General features: G+C 38.1%; 3 protein-coding genes across 3 annotated transcripts; all 3 read left to right on the forward strand.

The window, feature by feature from the left end:
- Positions 1-144: 144 nt before the first annotated feature.
- Positions 145-6,108, forward strand: LOC113167522 (aerolysin-like protein). Its single transcript, XM_026368217.1, has 2 exons — positions 145-1,082; positions 6,065-6,108. Exons 1-2 carry the CDS (start codon positions 145-147, stop codon positions 6,066-6,068), a joined length of 942 nt encoding a protein of 313 aa, XP_026224002.1. The 3' UTR covers positions 6,069-6,108.
- LOC113167518 (aerolysin-like protein) lies at positions 4,540-6,091 on the forward strand. The gene is made up of 2 exons (XM_026368214.1): positions 4,540-4,627; positions 5,103-6,091. Exon 2 carries the CDS (start codon positions 5,127-5,129, stop codon positions 6,066-6,068), a length of 942 nt encoding a protein of 313 aa, XP_026223999.1. The 5' UTR covers positions 4,540-4,627; positions 5,103-5,126; the 3' UTR covers positions 6,069-6,091.
- A 17,236-nt stretch (positions 6,109-23,344) lies between the features above and the next one.
- On the forward strand, positions 23,345-25,206 carry LOC113167521 (aerolysin-like protein). Its single transcript, XM_026368216.1, has 2 exons — positions 23,345-23,457; positions 24,241-25,206. The coding sequence occupies exon 2, from the start codon at positions 24,265-24,267 to the stop codon at positions 25,204-25,206; it is 942 nt and encodes a 313-aa protein (XP_026224001.1). The 5' UTR covers positions 23,345-23,457; positions 24,241-24,264.
- Positions 25,207-26,939: the final 1,733 nt, after the last annotated feature.

The raw sequence follows: 26,939 nt of genomic DNA on the forward strand, positions 1-26,939 counted from the left end.
ACGAGCTCTGCTGTGTGGTTTGTGAATAGCACACTGACTGTTTTTAATAAGTCAAAGCAGTAATACACCACACCTTCATTCTCATTTCATTAACTATTGCTTTTTCTTTTTCTCTTTCAGATTGAAGTTTGCACCAATAACAACATGTCATACCTGTCACCTCCGTATATTATTGGTGGGCAAGGAGGCGGTCACTTTCACTTCACTGGTGAAAGCACTGGAGCCACACTGAAAAAGATATGGGTGTGGGTTGGAGGGTGGCAGGTGAAGGCTGTAAAGGTTTGGCTGACTGATGGTCGAAGCCAACAGTTTGGAAATTCTGATGGCAATTTTACTGACTTTCAGTTTGAAGATGGAGAGCACATTTCCTCACTCTCACTGTGGGGAAATGGAGCTGGAACCCGTCTAGGTGCCATCAAATTCAGGACAAGTCGCTCACGAGAATTCTTTGCACATATGACCGACTGGCCACTTAAAACAGAGTACCCAATAGATGTTGGTTCTGGAATTTGCTTGGGACTTACAGGGAGTGCAGGTGCAGACGTTGATAGTTTAGGGTTTGTGTTTCTCGACAGCGTAAAGTCCACCGTGCTGACCAATGTCCACTATCCCACCCTTCACCAGGTCATTCCACAGATTGCTACAGAAGAAATCAAATCTCTTACTTACACAAACAAATCTGATGTCAAACAGTCGTACACAGCAGAAACATCTAAAACTATAAAGAAAAAATCATCGTGGTCTGTGACTAATAAATTGGAAGCGACCCTTAGTATAGAGGTTAAAGCAGGAATTCCAGAGATTGCAGAAGTTGGTACTGGATTTAGCTTCACAATGGGAACTGAAAGCTCCTACGGCTTAGAGAATTCAGAAGAGAGAACAGAGAAATTCACTTTTCCAGTTAAAGTCCCTCCAAGAAAAACTGTGGTTGTTGATGTCACCATTGGAAGAGCCACCGTGGATCTGCCCTACACTGGCACAGTGGAAATCACCTGTCACAATGGACATGTCCTCAGGTTTGATACCAAAGGTACCTACAAGGGCGTCACTTACACTGATGCTAAAACAACTGTGACTGAAAAATGAGTCAATATGCAACAAACCAAAACTCTCAAGAAAATTGGTTTGTGTACCAAGGAAGCTTTTCATCATCACATTTACATGTATTTTACCTGAATTACAATTTAAATTTTAAAATTTACCTTTCAATTGACGATCAAATTCACATGTAAAATGTCATACGTTTTATCGATTGATGCTGGGGTTGTAAATTAGGGTTCAAATATTAATCATATCTTTATATTCTTATATCAAATAGAACATGTGATTATTCATTTATTTCTACATTTTACATCTTTACATGTTAAATGTTATAACTTTATTGTGCTTTACTTATCTGCGTTTTTTTCATAGTAAAATTTTGGATTTACACTATGAAACTTTGTTTTTTTAGCACACATTTTAAATGTTCTGAGGTGACAGAATTCCCATTCATTATCCAAACTAAAAATATTTGAAAGGTAGTAATAGCTCTGTAAATTGGGAAAACATTCCAACCAGCATGTAGCTTTGTCATTTTAACTATTTTAGCCTATATTTAGATTTTGCGGGTTCATGGAGTGCTAAACAGATTTTCATCATTAAAACATTTGAAAAATTTAGAAAGTTGACAAAATTTCATCGATTAATAGTTTGATGGTTTACTTTTCTCTCATTAATTAAGTAAGAGTGTGGGGTTGATATTTCACTGCCTCCCTTAAAGTCTTAATATGGTTGTTTTAATTAGATTTTATTGGCTATTGTTTAATCATTTTTACTAATTTCATTATTTTACACTAGCTTTGCTTTTTATATATTTTTGCTGAAATCTAAACTGAAAAAGAAATTAAGCTTTGTGCCAGAACAACTAATTAACCTTGATGAGAATTGTATTTGCTTGTACCTGTGTGATATCCTCAATAAATCTAACTTTGCCCTGCAAAGTGAAAAGACCATCAGAGCTCTCTACAGTGGTAATCAGCCCTAGCTGCTGTGGTAAGTTAACTGAACTTTTCCTCTGTCACTTTGTTGACACTATAAATGACGAATCACCGGAGAAGCAACATCTGTGGCACATGAGAGGCAGTGGCCAAGTGTTCTCTGTGGAGGCCTCTGGGCATTTAGCATTTGCCTGTATGTAAATGTGTGACTTAAATAGATTACAAACTCACATAGACAGAATATTCTCTTCATCTCAAACAAGTTCTTTCCATTATAAGTGACCAGTGTTTTGTTTTTTGTGAAGTCACTTATAATTTTTCTTGTCGTGAGTTGAAGATTTCAGGGATTGTTTCTACAGAGTAGTTGTTGTAAGATTTGTAAGAAAAGCAAATCCATGAAGGGAAGCACACACCTCTACAGGCTAGACAACGGCACCCTGCCTTCAATTATTAAGTACTGAGATTCAGTCAGTTCATTTCAGTCTTATTTGTATTGCGCCAAATCACAACATAAGTCATGTCAAGGCTCTTTACAGTGTTTAAAGTTTCAATTCAATTCAATTCAATTTTATTTGTAGAGCGCTTTTTACAATTGACATTGTCACAAAGCAGCTTTACACAACCAAAGAACAGTACATGAACAGTGTATGTGTATGAGTCATAATAATGTGATTGTCCCTGATGAGCAAGCCGAGGGCGACAGTGGCAAGGAAAAACTCCCTGAGAAGGCAACAGGAAGAAACCTTGAGAGGAACCAGACTCAACAGGGAACCCATCCTCATATGGGTGAAAGTTTAAGACCTTACAGAATATAACTGTATACAGAATTAGATAGAAAACCCAACAACCCCACTGAGCAGAACCAGGAGACAGTGGAGAAGAAAAACTCCCTTTAAAAGAAGAAACTACCAGTAGAACCAGGCTCAGGGTGGACGGCCATCTGCCTCGACCGGTTAGGGTGAGTGGAAAGAGAAGAGAACGGCAGGCAACAAAAACAACAACAAGGAGGAAAAACATTGGGATGAAATCGTTGGACCCACTATCGGACCATATGCTGGTGCAGTGGATCCTAGGTTCTTCCTGGTGCATGACAATGCCTCATGTGGCACGAGTATGCAGGCAGTTCCTGGAGGATAAAGGAATTGATACCATTGACTGGCGCCCCTGCTCGCTTTACTTAAATCCAATAAAACACCTCTGGTACATTATGATTCGGTCCATGTGACGCCACCAAGTTACACCTCAGACTCAGACTGTCCAGGAGCTCAGTGATGTCCTAGTCCAGATTAGGGAGGAGATACCCCAGGACACCCATCCATCTTAGAAGCACGCCCAGATGTTTTCAGGCATGCACACTTGCACTACTACATTTTTAGTTGCTGCAATAACAATTCAGCAAAATGGACTCACTTGGCGGATCACTTTTTTACTTTGATTTTCAGGGGTGTAGCATAGTTTCGTTCCAAACACTAATTCTATATTTTTCCCCATTGAGATCTGATTTGTTTTCAAAGTGCTCCTTTGTAAAAACTAGTATGAGGCTGAAATGAGAATCACATGTTCTCAAAAGCTGTAGAGGGTGAAGTAAACTGTATCATGGTGTGCTGGGCCTGTAGGGCAAATAGTTCTTGAGTGAACAGTATGTACCTAAACAGGTACAGATTAAATCTGGTGGAATAATGTGGTTTTTGGAGAAGAGTCGGTTGCCCAGATATTTAGCTTTTAAAAACCTGATCGCAAGTTGTCTTCAATTATCTATAGAGATACTGAAGAAGAGTTTTTAATTGTTTTCCAAAGGTGGTTCAGACCCATCTGGCCTCCACCCTCTATTTAAGATGAATTTGATCTTTCTCAGGATATTTTTCAAGGAGGTTTAATTATACATATTTCACTGTTGTTTAATCAATGCAAAATGGTTTATAATAAATTAATGCTAAAATGACCTGACTACTGTTCCGTTCCAATTTGCTAAATTACAGTTTGATGAAGTCATTAAGCTTCATAAGGTTGACGACAATGTTGGAGAAGATTTTTACAATACTTTCTTTTTTATACCTTTACTGTAAGTTAATGTTAAATGTCTTTGGTATTTGTTAAACTCTAATTTATTAGAGGAGAGTTAGTCAAATGTATTGTATTTGGCATTTGGAACAAATGTTAAGAGACTGGAAGTTATTGGCATAACCAGGTAGTCCTGCTTGGTGAAATACGTGTGTAATGTGGCCCCTGGACTTTCTTTAGGGCATGTGTCTTATTGATGGACACGGTATTCAAAACCAAAGCTTAGATTCCATACATCTTCCAATGAATAGTCATAGACAAGAAAGCATTCACTGTTAACTGTAATATTTTTCTTAGCTTCAGTTCATCAAACTTCATTTGTCCTGACCCTAACATTTCTGTAACATGTCTACTTTGTGTGTGAACTGGTAGTGGTAGCTTGCAAAACTATGATTTCTTCATAACTGTGGTGGAAACGCCTGATTTGTCCCTAAGGGTGTGGGGAGCAGAGGGGGGGTCTAACCTGCTGGTCAACTTTAGCTGTATTTAAGGGAGAAACCTTTAACTTAACTTAACTGTGTTTCACAAGAAGACACTTTTTCCAGCTACAAATCTACGACTCTGCTGCTGCTGCTCACAACGTCCGTGTAAGTATCCCTGAATTTCTCAAATTTAAAGATTTAAAGATAAAAATTAAATAAAGTATCTGTATGTTTTATTATTCTTGAAAACCTTTTTTTTTTTAAAGATTATGCTTCCTACTCTGTTTTTTTGAGATATCGTGATCTTTTATTGGGGATTTGATTAATTTTACTACCAAAACTGGTAGTATGGGACAGTGGGACAACTTGTTTTTTAAGAAAATTTTATTTGAAAAACACACAGTTTTGAAAAATAGTGTCTATGCAGACACCGCTTCAGTGGTAATTACTATGTTACAGACAGCAATTGTCATTTTAAAAACATAATATAATTTTTTTTCCCCCAAGATCCCCACAACCTATAATAAGTTAAGTAAATTAGATTGATGAATGCATGAATGGATGGTTTCAGCACTGAGGCCTGAATAAAATATTTATTTATATTTTTATATTTAATTTAAGTGTTTGTTTTTTTTTTCAGATTAAAGTTGGCACCAGTACCAACATGTCATATCTAACACCTCTGCATCTTATTGGTGGACAAGGAGGCAATTACTTCCATTTCACTGGTGAAAGCACTGGGGCCACACTGAAAAAGATATGGGTGTGGGTTGGAGGGTGGCAGGTGAAGGCTGTAAAGATTTGGCTGACTGATGGTCAATGCCAACAGTTTGGAAGTTCTGGGGGGAAATTTTATGAATTTCAGTTTGAAGATGGAGAGCACATTTCCTCACTCTCACTGTGGGGAAATGGAGCTGGAACCCGTCTAGGTGCCATCAAATTCAGGACAAGTCGCTCACGAGAATTCTTCCCATATATGACCGACTGGGGACTGAAAACAGAGTACCCGATAGATGTTGGTTCTGGAATTTGCTTGGGAGTTGCAGGGAGGGCAGGTTCAGACATTGATTGTTTAGGGTTTGTGTTCATCAACACTGTAAAGTCCACCGTGCTGACCAATGTCCAGTATCCCACCCTTCATCAGGTCATTCCACAGATTGCTACGGAAGAAATCAAATCTCTTACTTACACAAACAAGTCTGATGTCACTCAGTCGTACACTGTAGAAACATCTAAAAGTATAACCAAAAAATCAACATGGTCTGTCTCTAATAAATTGGAAGCGACCCTTAGTATAGAGGTGTCAGCAGGAATTCCAGAGGTTGTTGATGTCACTACTGGATTTAGCTTCACTGTGGGAGTAGAAAGCTCCTACGGCTTAGAGAATTCAGAAGAGAGAAAAGAGACCTTCTCTTTACCAGTTCAAGTCCCTCCAAGAAAAACTGTGGTTGTTGATGTCACCATTGGAAGAGCCACCGTGGATCTGCCCTACACTGGCACAGTGGAAATCACCTGCCAAAACGGAAGTGTCCTCAGGTTTGATACCAAAGGTACCTACAAGGGCGTCACTTACACTGATGCTAAAACAACTGTGACTGAAAAATAAGCCCTTCAATAATATGCAACCAACCAAATATGTCAAATGTTTTTTTTACGGATTTATAATACAGGCATAATGTTTCATTATTCCTTTTACTTTATATTTTTGTTCCATCCTTTTTCATTCTATGTACTTTTTTATAGACAATATCATTATTGGTTGATATTGTTTAATTTTTAATTTTACAACTTTACATCTTACCTGTTATTACCTCTTGTACCCAAATATTTTAGTGCCTCTTTTTGTCTATCACAGCAATATATCATATTTCTTTATTTGAATAATTTGATTGATGATTGACATGTACTATCATTTAAAATTTGTTTTTAATCTGATTTTATTGTCAAGGATATATACTGCTTGATTTATAGGTTATTGGTGAATCTAATCTTTCATTTAGTTTGATTTTCATTTATTGCTGTAATCAGATCTGAAGTGGAAACTAATGTTGTGCCAGGATATCCAATTGTCCTTGATGGGAACTGAACTTGCTTATACCCCTGTATCAAATCCAATAAATCTAACTTTGACCTTCAAGTAAAAAGCAGCTCTGAGTTCTCTACAGTGATCATCCACATACACTCTTCTTAACTGTTTGTTCTCTTAAGGTTTGTGGGAATAGAACGTTAAGATGTCTTCTGTTACCTTCTACTGATGTGCTGTGAACTCTGAAAAACTGAGATTTTGCAGTTGGGCCTTTTTTGAGCAGAATGCAGTTCTGGTATTTCAGGTTTAAATTCCTAAAGACACAAAAACCATAATTAGGAAGAGTAGAGCAGAATATTGGTATTCTGGATAGTGTAGTCAGGTGATTTTAGCATAAATTTATTATAAACCATTTTGCATTGAATAAACAACAGTGAAATATGTATAATTAAACCTCCTTGAAAAATATCCTGAGAAATTCTTCTTAAATAGAAGGTGGAGACCAGTTGGGTCTGAACAGATGCTTCTTGCTTTTGAATGAACAAGAGACTCTGTCCTCAAAAGATTTAAGAGATTAAGAAAACAACAGCTGAACAACTACAATTTATCACAAAGCTCTTTTGAATGTTAAGCTGCCTGAGACCAGAGTTGCCTGACCAGTTTTTTAAATGCCAAAGAAAGTTCAGGTCCTCTCCAGTAACTGTGAGGTGTGATCCGTTTTGAAACAGTGCCTGTGGTTTCTCTATTTTGCAAATTCTACAAACAACAGTACAGTGGAATTATATTATTATATATATTATATATATTATATATACGGCAAAAAGGAAAAAAAAGCTAAATCACAAAAAACATGATTTACATGAACATTAATAATTTACATAAACATAAAAGACAAGAAGCCATACTGTAATTTACAAAGCCTTTCTTACATGTACATGCTGTGGATATTGCTTTAGAGTTCATTCTTCATTTTCTCTTAGCAAGGAGTAAAATTATTGTTTATAACATCATAACATGTTTTGACACATCCATCTATTACACTAAACTTACAAAAACGTTACTCAAACTATTTTGAAAATGATCAAAGTAACAGTGTACAGCCGGCTCCCCTGAGTTCCTTCGCATTGTGCATGTGGAAATGCTCTTACTTTCACTAACAAACATAGCTGTGAGTTCTACTGTTGTAGTTCACTGTTTTACAACCTATATAATGTTTGAATTGTGCCTGTACATGATGCTGAACTATTTGAAGTAAACTTCAAGATGACAAAGTAGAAGAATCCCCAGAAGAATTTCTGCATTAAATATTTGTACAACAATAACGAAATACACTGTCAGATTTCTACCAGGAATATAAGGGAGACTTACAGGGAGGTTGACAGAAGCCTGGGAGAAGCAGATTTGTAGCAGAAGAGTCTTTTTGTAGAGCACTGTTTAGAGAGAAGCTGTTTTCTCTCTTAAATAAAGCTGGTGTTTACTGTAAGCAGAGAGGCAACTGTGAGATATGATTTTGATGAATGCTCCTGTAACAACTCTTATTTACTTAATTGGTACTCTGCAGTACAGCTGTTCCACAACTGGAGGGGATGTCAAGAAGTTTAATGCCAAAAATTCTTTCTTTTAAAGAACAAATGAACCACTACCTGTCATATATCAACTACTCTATAGAAGAAACGGATGACTTGCAATTACTAACAGAAACACAAAATGAACTATCTGACAGGTACGAAGAGAACCAGTCTAGTGCAGTACCTTCTATTCCAGTCCAGTGCTTTAGCCGGTCTAACAAAATGTGGTGATCTACTGTATCAAGAGCAGCACTAAGATCAAGGAGGACAGAACAGAGCACATACCATCGTCAGAACAGAATAATATTAGTTACTTTCAGTAGGACGGTCTCTGTACTGTGATGTTTGTGAAAACCAGATTGGAATTCTTTAAAAAATGTTATAGTTTTCTGCAGCTAAAAATAAGTGTTTAGACACGTACTTTTCAAAAAAAATGTAAAAGGTAGCTTGGAGTTCTGTCTGTGGTTTTCAGGGAAAGAGGGATCTAGTCCAGCTTCTTTCAAAAGAGGTTGCACACAAGCAATTTTAAAATGCACATATCCAGCGGACAGAGATGTATTGAGAATATTCAAGAAACAGGGAGCAAACAAATCAATGATAGACATTAGGAGCTTAGTTGAAATGACATCAACTGGGCTAGAAGATGGTTTCACACTGTAGACAGTTTGTAGTAGCTCAGATAAGGACATGGGAAGAAACTGGCTTACAGTCAATTCTCTAGAGGGGTGAGAAACTGTGGTCGGTGAGGAGTTAGTGATAAAAGAAGCTCTGATTGATTCTATTTTTTCGTTAAAATAGGTTAAGAACTTCTCACACTCATATCATATTCAGCCGAAATGCTGGGAAGGGTTGGGTTTACTAATTTATCAAGAGGCTGAAATAGAAACTTAGGATTGTGTTTCTTACTTGTCATTTTAGTGATCAGACCTGATCACTGCTCAGGTGAAAAAGTGTAAAATGATTGGTAAGAAACACAATTTTAACAAAAAAATAGTGTAAAGATGGAGAGACGGGAAAGTGGAGGAAATACAATACAAATCTGTGTCACATTTGTAAAGGACACAATCAATCTTAGAAGCACGCCCAGATGTTGTCAGGCATGCACACTTGCACTACTACATTTTTAGTTGCAATAACAATTCAGCAAAATGGACTCACTACACCACATGCTGCATGGGGAGAAACATTATTGTCCGGTCCTCTGTTAAACTCCCAGAATCAGCAACGTTTTCAGTAGCTTGGTGTTAGATTTTGGAGTGATGAGCTCCACTGTTACTTGAGCAGGTGAGACTGAATCAGTTTGATTTAAAGTTTTGCTTCAATAAATCTCCCAGAATCACAGACACACATAAAAGAAGTTTCATCAGTTTTCAAGTCTTGTGAGTTTCTGTCATCTGACTTCAGTTCCCAGTGAAGCCACCACCAGGTGGCAGCAGAGATGTGTTTTTGTGTGTGTGAGAAAGTGAGAGGCAAAAAGAGCCCTACATCATGGGGTTTCGGTGTCTTGTCCAAGGACACCTCAGCAAGTAGCCAGGAGGAAGCAGGAACTGATCCACTCACCCTGGGGTTCGTAGGCGACTGCTCTACCACCTCTTTTCTGGAATTCTTGGTTTTATCTTTGTTCATTTTCCAGGAACTAGGATTTAGAAAAATATCTACCTCAAAGCTTAATCTTGGTACTCTTTGGAAACACGGCTGGAGTGGGGTTGGAGCTCTGCACTAAATCTGCCTAGAACCTGTTGAAGTTAAGAGTTCAATTTATTGTCATGGCTCTGTCTGTTGGCCTTTGGCTGTGTCTGTACCTGCAGCTGCTATTTACAGAGGCAAAGAGTGTTGTGCAACATGATGGAGAGCGGTGGCGGTGATGTGCATCATCTGGAACAACTATTACTTGAGGTCTGCTTGGAACTATTTTCTGGCCAGCATGGCATTCTGGGATTTCTTTGTCCTGGTGCTCTACCTTATTGGGGTGGTCCTCAACCAGCTTTCACAAAGGAGGATCCTGGGTGACATCAACTGCCGCATGGTGTCTTATCTGGAGGTGGGTTCGGTGTATGTTAAATCAGGGGGCTGGGTGTGTTTTTATAAAATCTTGAATGGATGGGACTCTTCATACCTCTCTGATCTCTTGAACCATTTTTTTCCACCTTGAATATTAACTCTCTAAATGCAGGGCTCTTGTTTGTTCCCAGAATTAAAAAGACCTTTTCCTTCCACTATTTTGGAATAACCTACCTGCTGACACCAAACAGTTCCACTCTGTAGAGGTTTTTAAATTAAATTTTAAAACACATTTATTTGCCCTAACGTTCAACTAGTAGCAGTGATCCTCACGTGAACCAGTAATTTATTGGTGGCTGGGTTTCAGTCTCAATTAACTTTTTCTCTTCCAAGCACATAAGCACATACAGTAGGCTGTCTCTCTCTCTCTCTTTGTCTTTTCTTCTCCCTCCTGTCTTCTATCTGTGCTTTCTATCCTTCTTCTAGGTCCTCATCCTGGGAGTTAGATATTTCACTCTTTATATATTCATACACAGTCTAAATATTTTGTAAAATATTTTTTTGCACTTGACAATATTTAAAATCCAATTTCACATTTTTAATATTTCCACTTTTTGCCGATTTTCTTTTGCTGGGTTTACTGTATATTCGTGCCTCTTTTTGTCTATCACTGTCTTATATCAAATTTCTTTATTTTAATAATTTACATGACATGCATTTTAAATGTGTTTCTAATCTGATTTTACTGTCAAAGAAATATATTCTGCTTGATTTCTAGGTTGTTGTGTTGTTGTGAATCTAATCTTTCATTAAGTTTGATTTTCATTTTTTGCTGTAATCAGATCTGAAGTAGAAACTAATATTGAGCCAGGATATCCGATTGTCCTTGATGAGAACTGTACTTGCATATACTACTGTATCATGTTCAATAAATCTAACTTTGACCTGCAAGTGAAAAGCAGCTCTGAGTTCTGTACAGCGACTATTATCCACATCTGCTGTGTCTACGTATCTGTGGTTTGTTACAATGGAGAAGATGTCTGACACCAGTCTTAACACCAGATATGTTTTTTTCAGGTCTATGATTCGAAAAAAATGCAGTAAAACTATTAACTGAACCACAAGTGTTGATCTCCGTTATGAACAATATATTAAAAACAGTTGCACAACTAAAAAATTGATCACAAAGCTATTTTGAATCCTCAGTTGCCTGAAACTCAAAAGTTGTGTGATCAGTTTTGGATCAGTGTCTGTGGTTTCTCTACTTTTGCAATTTCTGCTAACAACAGTACAGTGAAATTATATCGTTACACCAGTGGCAGGAAAACAATGAGAACAAGAAAAACTAAACCCCAAAAAACATGATTTACTTGAAGATTAATCATTTGCATAAAAAGGTTCTCATTTAACAAGGCAGAGAAGCCGTACTGTAATTTATAAACCTTTCCTTACATGTACATATTGTGTAAACAGTTCATTGTAGAGGTTTTACACAGTATTACCTTTGCAATTATTGTACCTACAAGTTGCTTTAACCAGCTCAACAATCACATTTATTTTCTCTCAGCATTAACCAAAACACATTTTGAAAATTTCATTACATGTTTTGACAAATCCATCTATTACACAAAAACCTTGTACTCAAATCATCCCGTCTCCCTGACAGACTGTTTGGGGAAACTACTTTCAAATCATAGAGTTCCTGACCAGTTTTACTTTACACTGGATAAAGTTAAAGTGCAGCAAAACTAGAGAGAACTCTACTTAGGTTAACTAAAGCTACTTAGACATATTTTGTAAATGATCAAACTGACAGTGTACACACAATTACAACTAAATATAATACAAAAAAGTCATGTCAGCAAAAAATGCTACTCATGTGAATGTATTGCAAAAGGCTCCTACTTGTTCCCAGGTCATAGAAACCAAAATAAGAATTATTGCATAGTGGTTTCTGTGCCAGCAAGTGAAGTTGTAGTGTCATGCATCTCTGTCCAGACTCAAATTTTAATGATTTAATGCATGAATCCAAGTGGATGTTTGTGACAGATGTAATAAAATTCCATCAGGCATTTCTGAGATAATGCGTTCACAACAGTTACTTGTTCTGTTCTGCAGGACATCCCTATTTCCGGTTTAAGTTGCAAAAGTCCAGTTTAATATCTTACTGAAGTTAGAAAAAAGGTAACATAAACACACACCACCATTCAATTCAATTTTATTTGTAGAGCGCTTTTTACAATTGACATTGTCACAAAGCAGCTTTACACAACCAAAGAACAGGACATGAACAGTGAATGTGTATTCAATTCAATTCAATTCAATTCAATTTTATTTGTATAGCGCCAATTTACAACAGAAGTTATCTCAAGGCACTTTACAGTGTTTAAGGTTTAAGACCTTACAGAAAATATTTATACAAAAAATTATAGAGAAAACCCAACAATCCCATTTGAGCAAGCTTTAGGCAACAGTGGAGAGGAAAAACTCCCTTTAGAGGAAGAAACCTCCAGCAGAACCAGGCTCATAGTGGGCGGCCATCTGCCTTGACCGGTTGGGGTGAGTGGAAAGAGAAGAGAGAAAAGAACAGCAGGCAATAAAGACAACAACAAGCAGCAAGAACATTGGGCAGATGAACTGGATTCATCTGGTACAGCTCCAGGCCGAGGATACCTGCAGAAAAGTACAGAGAGAGGGAGACAGAGAGGAGGAAACACAACTACAGGAGGGAGAAGACACAAAGTTAATGACATGAAATGGTGGCATTTGCATTGATACAGGAGAAAGGAGAGAGGAGAGGAGCTCAGTTTATCAGTAGAGGTCCCACAGCAGACTAAGCTATATCAGCAGAACTAAGAGATGGTTCAGAGTCACCTGATCCATCTCTAACTATAAGCTTTATAAAAAAGGAAAGTTTTAAGTCTAGTCTTAAATGTAGAGAGGGTGTCTGCCTCCAGAACCTGAACTGGGAGCTGGTTCCACAGGAGAGGGGCTTGGTAGCTAAAGGCTCTGCCTCCCATTCTACATTTGGAAACTCTAGGAACCACAAGTAAACCTGCAGTCTGAGAACGGAGAGTTCTGCTTGGAAGATAAGGAACTATGAGGTCTTTAAGATAAGATGGAGCCTGATTATTAAGGGATTTATAAGTTAGGAGAAGAATTTTAAATTCAATTCTGGATTTAACAGGGAGCCAATGGAGAGAAGCTAACGTTGGAGAAATATGATCTCTCTTGCTAATTCCAGTCAGAACTCTGGCTGCAGCATTTTGGATTAACTGGAGGCTTTTTAATGAGTTATTGGGACAAACTATTAATAAGGAATTACAATAGTCCAGTCTGGAAGTAACAAATGCATGGACTAGTTTTTCAGCATCACTTTGGGACAGGATGCTCCTAATTTTAACTTTAATGTTTCTTAGGTGAAAAAAGGCAGTTCTAGAGATTTCTTTTATGTATGAAGTGAAGGAGATATCCTGATCAAAGATAACTCTGAGGTTTCTTACAGTATTACTTGAGGCCAGAACTAAGTCATCAATGGTGAGAATGTGTTTAGACATAGTGTCTCTGAGATTTTTAGGTCCAAACAGTATAACCTCTGTCTTGTCCGGATTTAGGAGAAGGAAATTGGAGGTCATCCAGGCCTTTATGTCTTTTAAGCATTCCTGAAGTTTGACTAATTGATTAGTTTCTCCTGGTTTCATAGATAAATATAGCTGGGTATCATCTGCATAACAATGGAAATTTATAGAGTGTTTCCTAATAATATTGCCTAAAGGGGACATATATAAAGTGAAAAGAATAGGTCCAAGCACAGATCCCTGTGGAACTCCATAGCTGACTTTGCTGTGCATGGAAGACTCATCATTAACGTGTACAAACTGAAATCTATCCGATAGATACGATTTAAACCACTCTAGTGCTGTTCCTTTGATCCCAATGACATGTTCCAGTCTGTGTAATAAAATGTTGTGATCTATAGTGTCGAATGCAGCACTAAGATCTAACAAGATGAGTATAGAGAGTAGACCATTGTCTGATGCTAATAGAAGATCATTAGTGACCTTTACCAGTGCTGTTTCTGTACTATGATGTACTCTAAATCCTGACTGGAAATCTTCATACAAGTTATTGCTACGCAGGTGGTCGTACAATTGCTTAGAAACTACCTTTTCAAGGATTTTAGAGATAAAATCTCTATTTATTCATTATGTATGAATCATAATAATCAGATTGTCCCTGATGAGCAAGCCGAGGGCGACAGTGGCAAGAAAAACTCCCTGAGAAGGCAACAGGAAGAAACCTTGAGAGGAACCAGACTCAACAGGGAACCCATCCTCATATGGGTGATTACATGCTGTGTAGGCAGCAGTCCAGTATAACAGTTAATGTCTTTAAGTTAATATGGAGTCCAGTTAGTTATTGCAGGCAGACTTGTTCCATTTCTGGACTATCGAGCGTTGAGTCGAGACCTTTTAGAAACGGCTTCTGACGTCCGCCGAGGCCAAGACCGACTTAATAGTAGCACAACTCCAGTCTCCAAACGCATCCCAAAGGGCAGACGGTGGATCCAGGCGACGAGATCTCCAGCCAGAAGTTGGGCATCAGGACGAGTCAGACAGGTCCAGAGGGCAAAGGGTGGAATGACGTGTAGCTCGACAGAGAGACAGGAAGAGGGAAATAGAGAAGTAGAGAAAGAGAGAGATGGCAGTTAGTTGTATTCACAGTCAGATAAAGTTTGAGGTGAATGTATATTTAGTGTAGTGCAGCAGGGACTCCGGCAGGACTAATTATGACAGCCTAACTAAAAGGGTGGGTTCAGAAGGAAACACAGACATGAGGGCGCACTGGGATGTAGAGCAACAGAACACTTCACCATCAACAAACGAGTGATCAGTGAGAGTTGGGAAGACAGCATCTAAACATACCAGTTCACCATAATGCTCTACGTCCATGAGTCCTTCCCAGATCTATTTACAAAATGCTTGACTAAATAAATAGGTTTTCAGCCTAGACTTAAACACTGAGACTGTGTCTGAGTCCCGAACGCTGTTTGGAAGGCTATTCCATAACTTTGGGGCTTTGTAAGAAAAAGCTCTGCCCCCAGCTGTAGTTTTTAGGATACGAGGTACTGACAGGTAGCCAGCATCCTCTGATCGAAGTAGGCGTGGTGGATCATAAGACACTAGCAATTCACTTAGATACTGTGGCGCAAGACTATTTAATGCTTTAAATGTCAAAAGTAGTATTTTAAAATCAATGTGAAATTTCACTGGGAGCCAATGAAGTGTAGATAAGATAGGCGTGATGTGATCGTATCTTCTGGTTCTAGTGAGGACTCTCGCTGCTGCATTCTGAACTAACTGAAGCTTGTTTATGCACCTAGTTGAGCAGCCAGACAGTAAGGCATTACAGTAGTCCAATCTAGAGGTGATGAAAGCATGGACTCATTTTTCTGCATCATTTAGTGACAAAATATTCCTTATCTTGGCAATATTTCTGAGGTGAAAGAAAGCTGTCCTGGTGACATTATCTACATGAGCTTCAAATGAAAGACTGGAATCTAGAATCACACCAAGGTCTTTCACTGTTGCACTAGATGTAACAGAAAGGCCATCTAGAGTTACGGTGTGATCTAACATCTTGCTTCTAGCTGCAGATGATCCTATAACTAGTACTTCTGTCTTATCAGGATTTAGCAGAAGGAAGTTAATTAGCATCCAGTCTCGTAGATCCTTTACATATTGCTCAACTTTATTAAGCTGTTTGACGCTGCCACGGTGTTTTGGTGCGCTCTTCTTTTTGTGCTTTTGTCACCTAATCTTGTCTCCTGCCGCAGGGCTGGTGGCTCCTACTCCAGGGAAGAGCTCTTGAACATCAGAGGTACTACCCCTGTGGATTTATTCCCAACTTTTCTGGTTTCTACTTTGGATTTACTTGTGATTCTGTTAAAGGAGGCCCGTAACAAAGTGAGCCACCTCAAGAGAGGTAAGCGCTCAGGTGTGCTGGTGCGTCTCCGCCGGCGCAGATTACGCACTGCGCTTCCTGGGATATTCCTCTCCCATGTGCGCTCACTTTGCACCAAAAATGACACTGCTGCTGAACAGAAATAGGGACTTTTCCACGTCCTGTGTCCTGTGCTTTACGGAAACTTGGCTGTGTGACCTCATACCGGACTCTGCGCTCCAGCTGAGCGGATTTCAACTCCACAGAGCGGACAGGCACACGGAGCTTTCAGGTAAAACGAAGGGAGGTGGAATCTGCTTTTACATTAACAGCTGCAGGTGCAACGACATCACCGTACTGTCTCAGCTCTGTTCCCCCGAGTTAGAGGCCTTCATCATCATCTGCAAACCCTTCTACTCTCCCCGTGAGTCCTCCTCATTCATTCTTGTCGGTGTTTACATCCCTGTTCTGACTGTGGAACGGACAAACCCGGACGCTTTGGTTATTGTCTTAGGTGACTTTAACAAAGGTAACCTCTGCCACGACCTCCCCAAATTCAAACAGTTTATTAAGTGCCCGACCAGAGAGGAGACTGTGCTGGACCACTGCTACACCTCCATCAGCGGTCCGTCGCGCTGCACTGGGGCAGTCAGACCACATCCTGGTCCACTTGATTCCAGCATACAGGCAGAAATTAAAACTCTGTAAACCTGCTGTGAGGACAACGAAGACGTGGACCAGTGAGGCTGTGGAGGAACCACGTCAGTGTTTGGACTGTGTTCAGGTCTGCCACTAACAGTCTGGACGAATACACGGATGCTGTGACGTCATACATCAACTTCTGTGAGCTCCATTCCAGGTTACTGCTTTAAGCTACAGATTTGTGAATTGTACCATGGAACTAACTTCCTCTGACTCACTAGTTTCTTTTTCAGAGGAGCAACAGTATCAAGTATTGTTCCAAGTGAAGCACCAGTACTATTAACAAGATAGTCCACTTGTGCTGGAGTAACGTTGAAATAACTGCCTTCCTCTGTGTTGGTACATGGCTCTGAAATAAAAGATGGAATCAGTTCCTCAAATTTGTCAACAGCATTTTCACATAAACATCTACTGTAGTGAATCTTATCTGTAGGTTTAGTAAAGTCTGGTACTGTAAATTCAAATGTAATTAAGAAATGGTCAGATAAAAGAGGGTTTTGGGGAAAAACTATTAAATGATCAACTTCCACACCGTATGTCAGAATAAGATCAAGGGTGTGATTAAAACAGTGAGTGGATTTATTTACATTTGAGTAAAACTAATAGAGTCTAACAGTGAAATATTATTTAAATGAATATTAAAAATTTTTTATTGAGAATTTGAATTACTGAAAGCGAGTTGGTGTGAACTGATTTTGCACAGATACCTGACAACATCTAGATAATGTGAACTTTGTAAATCCTGAAGCTGAAGTTTAAATTGTCAAGTCGTAGTTTCCGCTGTGCACAAGAACTGATGGAGATTCTGTGGTTGAGTGAGAATCAGTTTCACAAAACAACATCGACCTCTGGTGGAAGAAAGATAAATTGCAGACCTGTGAGTGTCAGGGTCCAAAAACAAACATTAAAGAAATATTAAGCAAATAGTTTCATTCATTATTCTTAAAAGTGATCTACTGGAGATAGACCACAGCCAGGATTTGAGTTTGGAATTTGTTCGTTTTTGTCTGATTAAACTGAACAAAACCAAACTAACGAACAAATATCAATCATGCAAGAGATGAGAGTGAGAGATGAACTGAGCAGGTTGGTTTTTAAGGCTTCGACCGCTCTGCTACTTCCTGAACAGGAGGAGAAAAGACACCAACCAACCAACCAGGCAGGTAGAGAAGGGAAACAGGAGGAGTGGACGTGCTGCCAGCTGTACGTTCCCTGTTCTGTTTAGAGTAAATAGTATGTAACTACCAAGCTGCACGAATAGAACAGTGTGTTCATGTCTGCTTCAAATGAATCAGCCTACTGTACATGTTAGTGATCATGATCCCCGTTGTTAATAAAATATTAATAGTAAAATAAAAAAATTTGATTTCTAGTCTCTTTGCTTTGTTCTATGAAGACGAGCCACAAAATGTTTTTTTTTTTCAGGAAATGAGCAAAAGTAAGTGATACTTCTCCAAGCTTGAACGTTGTTGGCATACAGAATTTCTGGCTAGAAGCTCTGGTTAGCCGTGTCTTTCTCTTATTTTGGATGGATTGTACAGGGTCATTCGTTATCTGGCTGAAAGTCAGATTTGCTGTCAATCACAGTAATTTCTCTCTCTCTCTCTGTTTGTGTCATGAATTCAACTCTCAGTTCACATTTGTGATTTATGACACAGGACAGGAAAGGGAGTGTTTGAGGTGTGGTCCTGCTGTTGACCTTTAGATAATAATACCTATTAGGAGCATACCTAACATACACTGCCAAGAAAAACTGTCTACACACTAACGTGTTCTTACTTACTCTGTTTTGTTTATTTAAATAGTTGTAAATGAGCCTGTCTGAGCAAAAGTAAAATCTAATTTACATGTCAAACTTTACATTCATAAAAAAATTGTCAGGCTTTTATTACTTTGCAGCAATAATCACATCAACGGCTGTTGAGATGAGGATCAGTGACTATTAATAGGTTTTAAGGGACAATATAATAAAAATATAATAAAGATGATTTCAAATGTGATTCTGAATTTATTCAGTTTGCTCAGTGACCACTTTTTATTTTCACCTGCCTTCCAGAAACTGGAGGTATTGCTCCAAGCCAAGCACTGATTCAAGAATCAGGGTAATTAAAACATAATAAGCTATTAGACAATACATACACGTCACAGTGACTTTGAGGTTAATACTGTAAACACCTTGGCACTCATTCAGTATTTCAGTTTGTGACATGCTCAGGCCAGTTTAATCTTTAATCACAGATTTTATATGCAGGATTCTTAGAATACTGGGTGCTGGACAATATATATATATATATACATATATGTATATGTGTATATATTAAAAAAATTCCCCACTCGCTCCTTCGTTAGAGCGGTCTTATTCCTTCTTATTCCGTCTTATTCCTTCAAGCTCGGGTCCTCTACCAGAGGCCTGGGAGCTTGAGGGTCCTGTGCAGTATCTTAGCTGTTCCTAGGAATGCACTCTTCTGGACAGAGATCTCAGATGTTCTCATATATATATATATATATATATATATATATCTAATATGCTGAATAAGCTCACAGTGTGAAGTTATTGGTTGTTTGCAAATCTACTGTATGCTTCAAAAAATGTCCTCAACAATGCTGACAGTCTGTAACACAACAGATAGATATAAATCATATTTCTGACAAAGTTTTTAAGAAAGGCGGGAAATTTGGGTGCTGTGGAAGAGATGGATGTGTCGAAACATGTCATGACATTTATGCATTCTCCTTTGTCAAGTATATTCAGTTTCTTATTGAGAAAAACTAAATGTGACCGTTGAATGTTGAGCAACAAGTTGCGTCTGGCCGGTTTGACTACACCATGTTAGGGTTAGGGTTATACAGAAAAAGCCAATGTTTATAGTATGGCCTCTCTCTGTCTTGAGTTAGAGTGATGAGTGTGTGTCTTATCCATGTGGTTTGTCACTGCCTGCTCTACCAACTGTATCATGATTGCCCTCGGTGGCAGAAGGTGCACACACAAACTAAGACATGAGCCAGAACACAAACTGACAGAACAAGAAGCTGTCAACAAGAAGCTGTCACAGTAACTTTTATTGAAGAGTAAACTAACACCGTGGCATAGTTACTGGACAGAACAGCATTTTTTCAGCAGCTTTCTAGGCATCAAGGGAAACTGTTTTGTAATTTAAAAACTGCCACACCTAAATCACCTCAGGCATCAACAAAGTCATCAGTCCAAATTCATGACAGGGAAGTGGCCCTGCTGCCCCAGAACAGCCAAACATTCACATAAAATGAGCTCTGATCTTCATCAAAGTCACAATAGAAAAACACAATCTGCTGAAAATAATACTACACAAACATATGTTTTCATGGTTTTTTTGAACATAACGTAAACATTCACAGTTCAGGGCAGAAAGAGTATGTGAACCTTTGGACTTAATTACTGGTTGACCCTTCTTTGGCAGCAATAACCTCAACCAAACGTTCCAGATCAGACCTGCACAACGATCTGGAGTAATTTTGGACCACTCCTCTTCACAAAACCCCACCCCAGAAGGTGTATTTTGTTCTGTTGAAGCTATTCTTTTGTTGAATTACTTGTATGCTTTGGGTCATTGTCCTGTTGCATCACCTCCATCCTCTGTGGAGCTTCAGTTGGGGACAGATGGTCTTACGTTTTCCTGCAAAATGTCTTGATAAACTCTGGAATGAATTTTTCCATCAATGACAACAATCTGTGCAGGCCCTGAGACAGCCCCAAACCATGATGCTCCCTCCACCATGTTTTACAGTGGGGATGAGGTTTTGAAGTTGGTGTACTGTGCCTTTTTTTCTCCACACATAGTGTTGTGTGTTTTTTCCAAACAACTCAATTTTGGTTTCATCTGTCCACAGAATATTTTGCCAGTAGTGCTGTGGAACATCCAGGTGCTCTTTGCAAACTTCAAACGTGCTGCGATATTTTTGGACAGCAATGTCTTCCTCCGTGGTGTCCTCCCATGTACTCCATTCTTGTTTGATGTTTTCCTTATTGTAGATGTGTCAACAAAAATGTTAGCATGTGCCAGAGATTTCTGTAAGTCTTTATCTGACACTCTAGGATGCTTCTTTACCTCATTCAGCATACTGCGCTGTGCTCTTGCAGTGATCTTTACAGGACGACCACGCCTAGGGAGAGTAGCAACAGTGCTGAACTTTCTCCATTTGTAGACAGTCTGTCTTACCGTGGACACATGGACATCGTGGCTTTTGGAGATACTTTCTGTAAGCCTTTCCAGCTTAATGCAAGTCAACAGTTCTTGATCGTAGGTCTTCTGAGAGCTCTTTTCTACACATCCAATATCATTACACTAATTGGACTCAAGGTTGACTCACTCCTGGGTCCAATTAGCTCTTGGACAAGTCATTAGGCTAGGGGTTCACATACTTTTTCCATCCTGCACTGTGAATGTAAATGGTCCCTTGACTAAGTGTTGTATGCTGTCTAAACGTATATCTCATATTGGTTCATTTAGATTTATTAGTTTAGTTAGGTAGTTGTTTAGACTTAAAAATCAATACGATACATATATATAAAATCTAATATTTAAGTTTTGTTGTGTTAAACACCCTCAGTTAAAATCTTCTCAGTTACTTTGATCAAATAACTCTTCAAATTGAGTAAAACAACCATTGTACAGCATCTGACATAATATACTTCTATTTGAGGTTATAAAAATGAACTGAAACTGAATTCAAGACCAACCTCTATCAAGGTTCACATACGTTATACTGGTGTGAAAATAAACAACTGTGATCTAATGTATGTGTGTATTAAAGACACATAGCAAGTTTCCACCATAACTATTTTCTTTAAAGAACTAAAGAGAACAATATTTTAAGAGCATTAACTCTCCCTCATTACAATGTAAGTTGGCCCACACATGCGATCATCAATGGTTTTCAGAAGTCTGCTTGAGGCCATGCATTGATTACTTTACAGTATTGTCAGGCCCGTGCCCAGACATTTTTTAACGAAGCGTCACTCTCTCCCTAATGGTTATTTATAAAAAATAGTTAGGTAAAAAATGTACTATGTTTTGATTTACAGTATATGCCCATTTATAGATATTAATACTCAATAGACATTGTTATTAATACTTGAGAAAGTATTAATACTATTAGTACTGTAGGCCTGAATTCAATACGGTTAGTTTAGACATAATGCCAGCAAAACAGTTTTATATCTGATTTACAATAGCTTCATCTTTGTATGTTTAATTAACCTCTAATTCCTGAGAAATATTAACCTGTACTTACAATAGGACATCAACAGGTAACTGTTAAAATGAACTTGTGGTGGTTATTGTGCAGAAATGTCAATCAACCGAGCTATAACGTGACAGAGTTTTATAAATATTTTATATATAAAAATCCATAGTGTATGAGTGAAGAAGGTAATCATTTATCCCACAGCTCTTACTGCTCATAAGAAAGGGCTAGCAGGCAGAATAACATCACCAACATCCAAACATGAGTAACGAGCAAATGGTCCAATTTAGATTTTCCACTTTAAGCTCCACAGCTATTACAAGTACAACAGCTGGACTGAGGTACGAAGCACCAGATTTGAGTATGTTAATTAGCTAATTAGAATTTAAGGTTTAACCAAAGAATATGTAGATAACAAAACAAAACTATCCTGTTAAATAAACTCAGAGCAGCTTATGCTGCTCATGCTGTAAAGTGAGCACCATATACAGAGTACTGTTACCTGTCTGTGACTAACAAAGGCAGCAAGATAAGTAAGACGTGTGTGTGGAAACACATTGTTGGAAATGTGTGTGGTGGTTTCTGGGATAGGAAGGCAAAGATGGACTCTTGTGCAGCCTCAGAACTACAAGTCTTACACTCTCGTTGGGCATAGTTCCAATATACTTTTAGTTTAAATTTGATGCCATAAACAAAAAATAAAAAATAAAAAAACAGGAAACATGAAATTCTTAAAAAACTGTGAAAAAGGGAACATGTCCAGACAGAGAGCAACAGGCACTGTGATTGAAAATCAATGAACTCCTTTTATTTACATTTTACACAATGTCCCTAGGTTTCTTTAATTGGGGTCTGTAGATTTATTTTAGTTTAGCTTGTTTTAGTTCAGTCACTGTTGCAATCAAGGAAACGTCCTTAACATCGTTGACATGTAACAGGGGCAACAATAAACCTCTCTTTCCTTGTCAGTAAGGGATAATTTGAAAGTATATTGTATTTCTCAAGTATATTTGTATTCTTGCCTAAAATAAATAAATGAGACTGTTGAAACTTACGCTGGTTTAACTGACTAGTGAGTGCAGAAAATACAATGTGCACATACAGCTGTAAGTGAACTAATTGCAATTTCCTGACTTTCTGGATAAACTACCGATGAGATGTGATCTGATCTTTGCCAAAGTCACAAATACACACATCATTATTAATAACAAGACAAAATTACATCCTGTCACACTGACTTTGAGTGAAGGGTGATCAAACACTTTGGCACTGGTATAGTTATTGAGAAATCTGAAAATCTGTTACTTTCGTTCCAGCACCCATCTTAAATGACAACATGGGAAACTGAGTATTAATTAAAAACTTGGCACCACTAAACCGCCCTGGGGATCAACAAAGTCTTTTCTTGGAACTGCCCCTTGATCAAGGTCATCTTCAGATCTATTTAAGACCAATGACAGCATCTTTCCAACTACGGGTTCACAGGAAGCCACCTTTGTCTGCAGAAATCTACAGCTGCTCACAGCTTCTCTGTAAGTCTCCCTGATAACCTCTGTATAAATCTAAAGATGTGAATTCAGTTAGTTTGATAATGTTTTGAATTCTTGCTTTAGAACCTATTTTTAGGATTATGTTATATTAACACAGATTTATTTCTGAAAGGATCACTGCAGGTACAGTACCTGTCCTCTTTTGGGGAAAAAAGTTATTATTTGTACTTAATTTTTACTTTTTACTGCCAATTAACTATAAAAAGAGTTTATTTATTGATAAGAAATTACTATTCAATTACTAATAATACTGTTCATCAGCATATTATTATAAAATCTTAATTGTTCTGACTATTCCACCATCAAAAATTTCAGCAGGACATATATGCTTCCAATTTAATATTTTTTCTAATGTTTTCATTTTTTCATAATGTGAAACAGAAATTCTTCAATCCTCTTAAACTTTGTCTTCTTTAAACTTCAACTAGTTCAGCATAAGGTACAGGCAAAATTCTAACTTTATATGGGTCTCAAGACACTTTAAACTCCATTTATTTGAATTGAGCAAGCTCTGTAATTAATAACTCGTTTACCCTTCAGTGTTTTGAACTTTTCTGACCACCTGTCAGCTTTTAGCTTCACAAACAGAAATAATTTTAAAAAGGCAAATGACTATGTACCTTTTAGGGAAATCTTAGGAAACTCTACATAGTTATACACTCATTTCATTAACTAGACTTTGGGTTTGTTAATATTTGACCTGAACGAGAACATCTATCTCTGAGATGATCTTTATGCATATTGCTTTTTCTTTTTCTCTTTCAGATTGAAGTTTGCACCAATAACAACATGTCATACCTGTCACCTCTGCATGTTATTGGTGGGCAAGGAGGCGGTCACTTTCACTTCACTGGTGAAAGCACTGGAGCCACACTGAAAAAGATATGGGTGTGGGTTGGAGGGTGGCAGGTGAAGGCGGTAAAGGTTTGGCTGACTGATGGTCGAAGCCAACAGTTTGGAAATTCTGATGGCAATTTTACTGAATTTCAGTTTGAAGATGGAGAGCACATTTCCTCACTCTCACTGTGGGGAAATGGAGCTGGAACCCGTCTAGGGGCCATCAAATTCAGGACAAGTCGCTCACGAGAATTCTTTGCACATATGACCGACTGGCCACTTAAAACAGAGTACCCAATAGATGTTGGTTCTGGAATTTGCTTGGGACTTACAGGGAGTGCAGGTTCAGACATCGATTGTTTAGGGTTTGTGTTTCTCGACAGCGTAAAGTCCACCGTGCTGACCAATGTCCACTATCCCACCCTTCACCAGGTCATTCCACAGATTGCTACAGAAGAAATCAAATCTCTTACTTACACAAACAAATCTGATGTTGAACAGTCATACACAGCAGAAACATCTAAAACTATAAAGAAAAAATCATCGTGGTCTGTGACTAATAAATTGGAAGCGACCCTTAGTATAGAGGTTAAAGCAGGAATTCCAGAGATTGCAGAAGTTGGTACTGGATTTAGCTTCACAATGGGAACTGAAAGCTCCTACGGCTTAGAGAATTCAGAAGAGAGAACAGAGAAATTCACTTTTCCAGTTAAAGTCCCTCCAAGAAAAACTGTGGTTGTTGATGTCACCATTGGAAGAGCCACCGTGGATCTGCCCTACACTGGCACAGTGGAAATCACCTGTCACAATGGACATGTCCTCAGGTTTGATACCAAAGGTACCTACAAGGGCGTCACTTACACTGATGCTAAAACAACTGTGACTGAAAAATGAGTCAATATGCAACAAACCAAAACTCTCAAGAAAATTGGTTTGTGTGCCAAGGAAGCTTTTCATCATCACATTTACATGTATTTTACCTGAATTACAATTTAAATTTTAAAATTTACCTTTCAATTGACGATCAAATTCACATGTAAAATGTCATACGTTTTATTGATTGATGCTGGGGTTGTAAATTAGGGTTCAAATATTAATCATATCTTTATATTCTTATATCAAATAGAACATGTGATTATTCATTTATTTCTACGTTTTACATCTTTACATGTTAAATGTTATAACTTTATTGTGCTTTAGTTATCTGCGTTAAAATTTTGGATTTACACTATGAAACTTTGTTTTTTTAGCACACATTTTAAATGTTCTGAGGTGACAGAATTCCCATTTATTATCCAAACTAAAAATATTTGAAAGGTAGTAGCTCTGTAAATTGGGAAAACATTCCAACCAGCATGTAGCTTTGTCATTTTAACTATTTTAGCCTATATTTAGATTCTGCGGGTTCATGGAGTGCTAAACAGATTTTCATCATTAAAACATTTGAAAAATTTAGAAAGTTGACAAAATTTCATCGATTAATAGTTTGATGGTTTACTTTTCTCTCATTAATTAAGTAAGAGTGTGGGGTTGATATTTCACTGCCTCCCTTAAAGTCTTAATATGGTTGTTTTAATTAGATTTTATTGGCTATTGTTTAATCATTTTTACTAATTTCATTATTTTACACTAGCTTTGCTTTTTATATATTTTTGCTGAAATCTAAACTGAAAAAGAAATTAAGCTTTGTGCCAGAACAACTAATTAACCTTGATGAGAATTGTATTTGCTTGTACCTGTGTGATATCCTCAATAAATCTAACTTTGCCCTGCAAAGTGAAAAGACCATCAGAGCTCTCTACAGTGGTAATCAGCCCTAGCTGCTGTGGTAAGTTAACTGAACTTTTCCTCTGTCACTTTGTTGACACTATAAATGACGAATCACCGGAGAAGCAACATCTGTGGCACATGAGAGGCAGTGGCCAAGTGTTCTCTGTGGAGGCCTCTGGGCATTTAGCATTTGCCTGTATGTAAATGTGTGACTTAAATAGATTACAAACTCACATAGACAGAATATTCTCTTCATCTCAAACAAGTTCTTTCCATTATAAGTGACCAGTGTTTTGTTTTTTGTGAAGTCACTTATAATTTTTCTTGTCGTGAGTTGAAGATTTCAGGGATTGTTTCTACAGAGTAGTTGTTGTAAGATTTGTAAGAAAAGCAAATCCATGAAGGGAAGCACACACCTCTACAGGCTAGACAACGGCACCCTGCCTTCAATTATTAAGTACTGAGATTCAGTCAGTTCATTTCAGTCTTATTTGTATTGCGCCAAATCACAACATAAGTCATGTCAAGGCTCTTTACAGTGTTTAAAGTTTAAGACCTTACAGAATATAACTGTATACAGAATTATATAGAAAACCCAACAACCCCACTGAGCAGAACCAGGAGACAGTGGAGAAGAAAAACTCCCTTTAAAAGAAGAAACTACCAGTAGAACCAGGCTCAGGGTGGACGGCCATCTGCCTCGACCGGTTAGGGTGAGTGGAAAGAGAAGAGAACAGCAGGCAACAAAAACAACAACAAGGAGGAAAAACATTGGGATGAAATCCTTGGACCCACTATCGGACCATATGCTGGTGCAGTGGATCCTAGGTTCTTCCTGGTGCATGACAATGCCTCAT

The sequence above is a fragment of the Anabas testudineus genome, chromosome 7 (genome assembly GCF_900324465.2).
Source record: "Anabas testudineus chromosome 7, fAnaTes1.2, whole genome shotgun sequence".
Classification (NCBI taxonomy): Eukaryota; Metazoa; Chordata; class Actinopteri; order Anabantiformes; family Anabantidae; genus Anabas; species Anabas testudineus.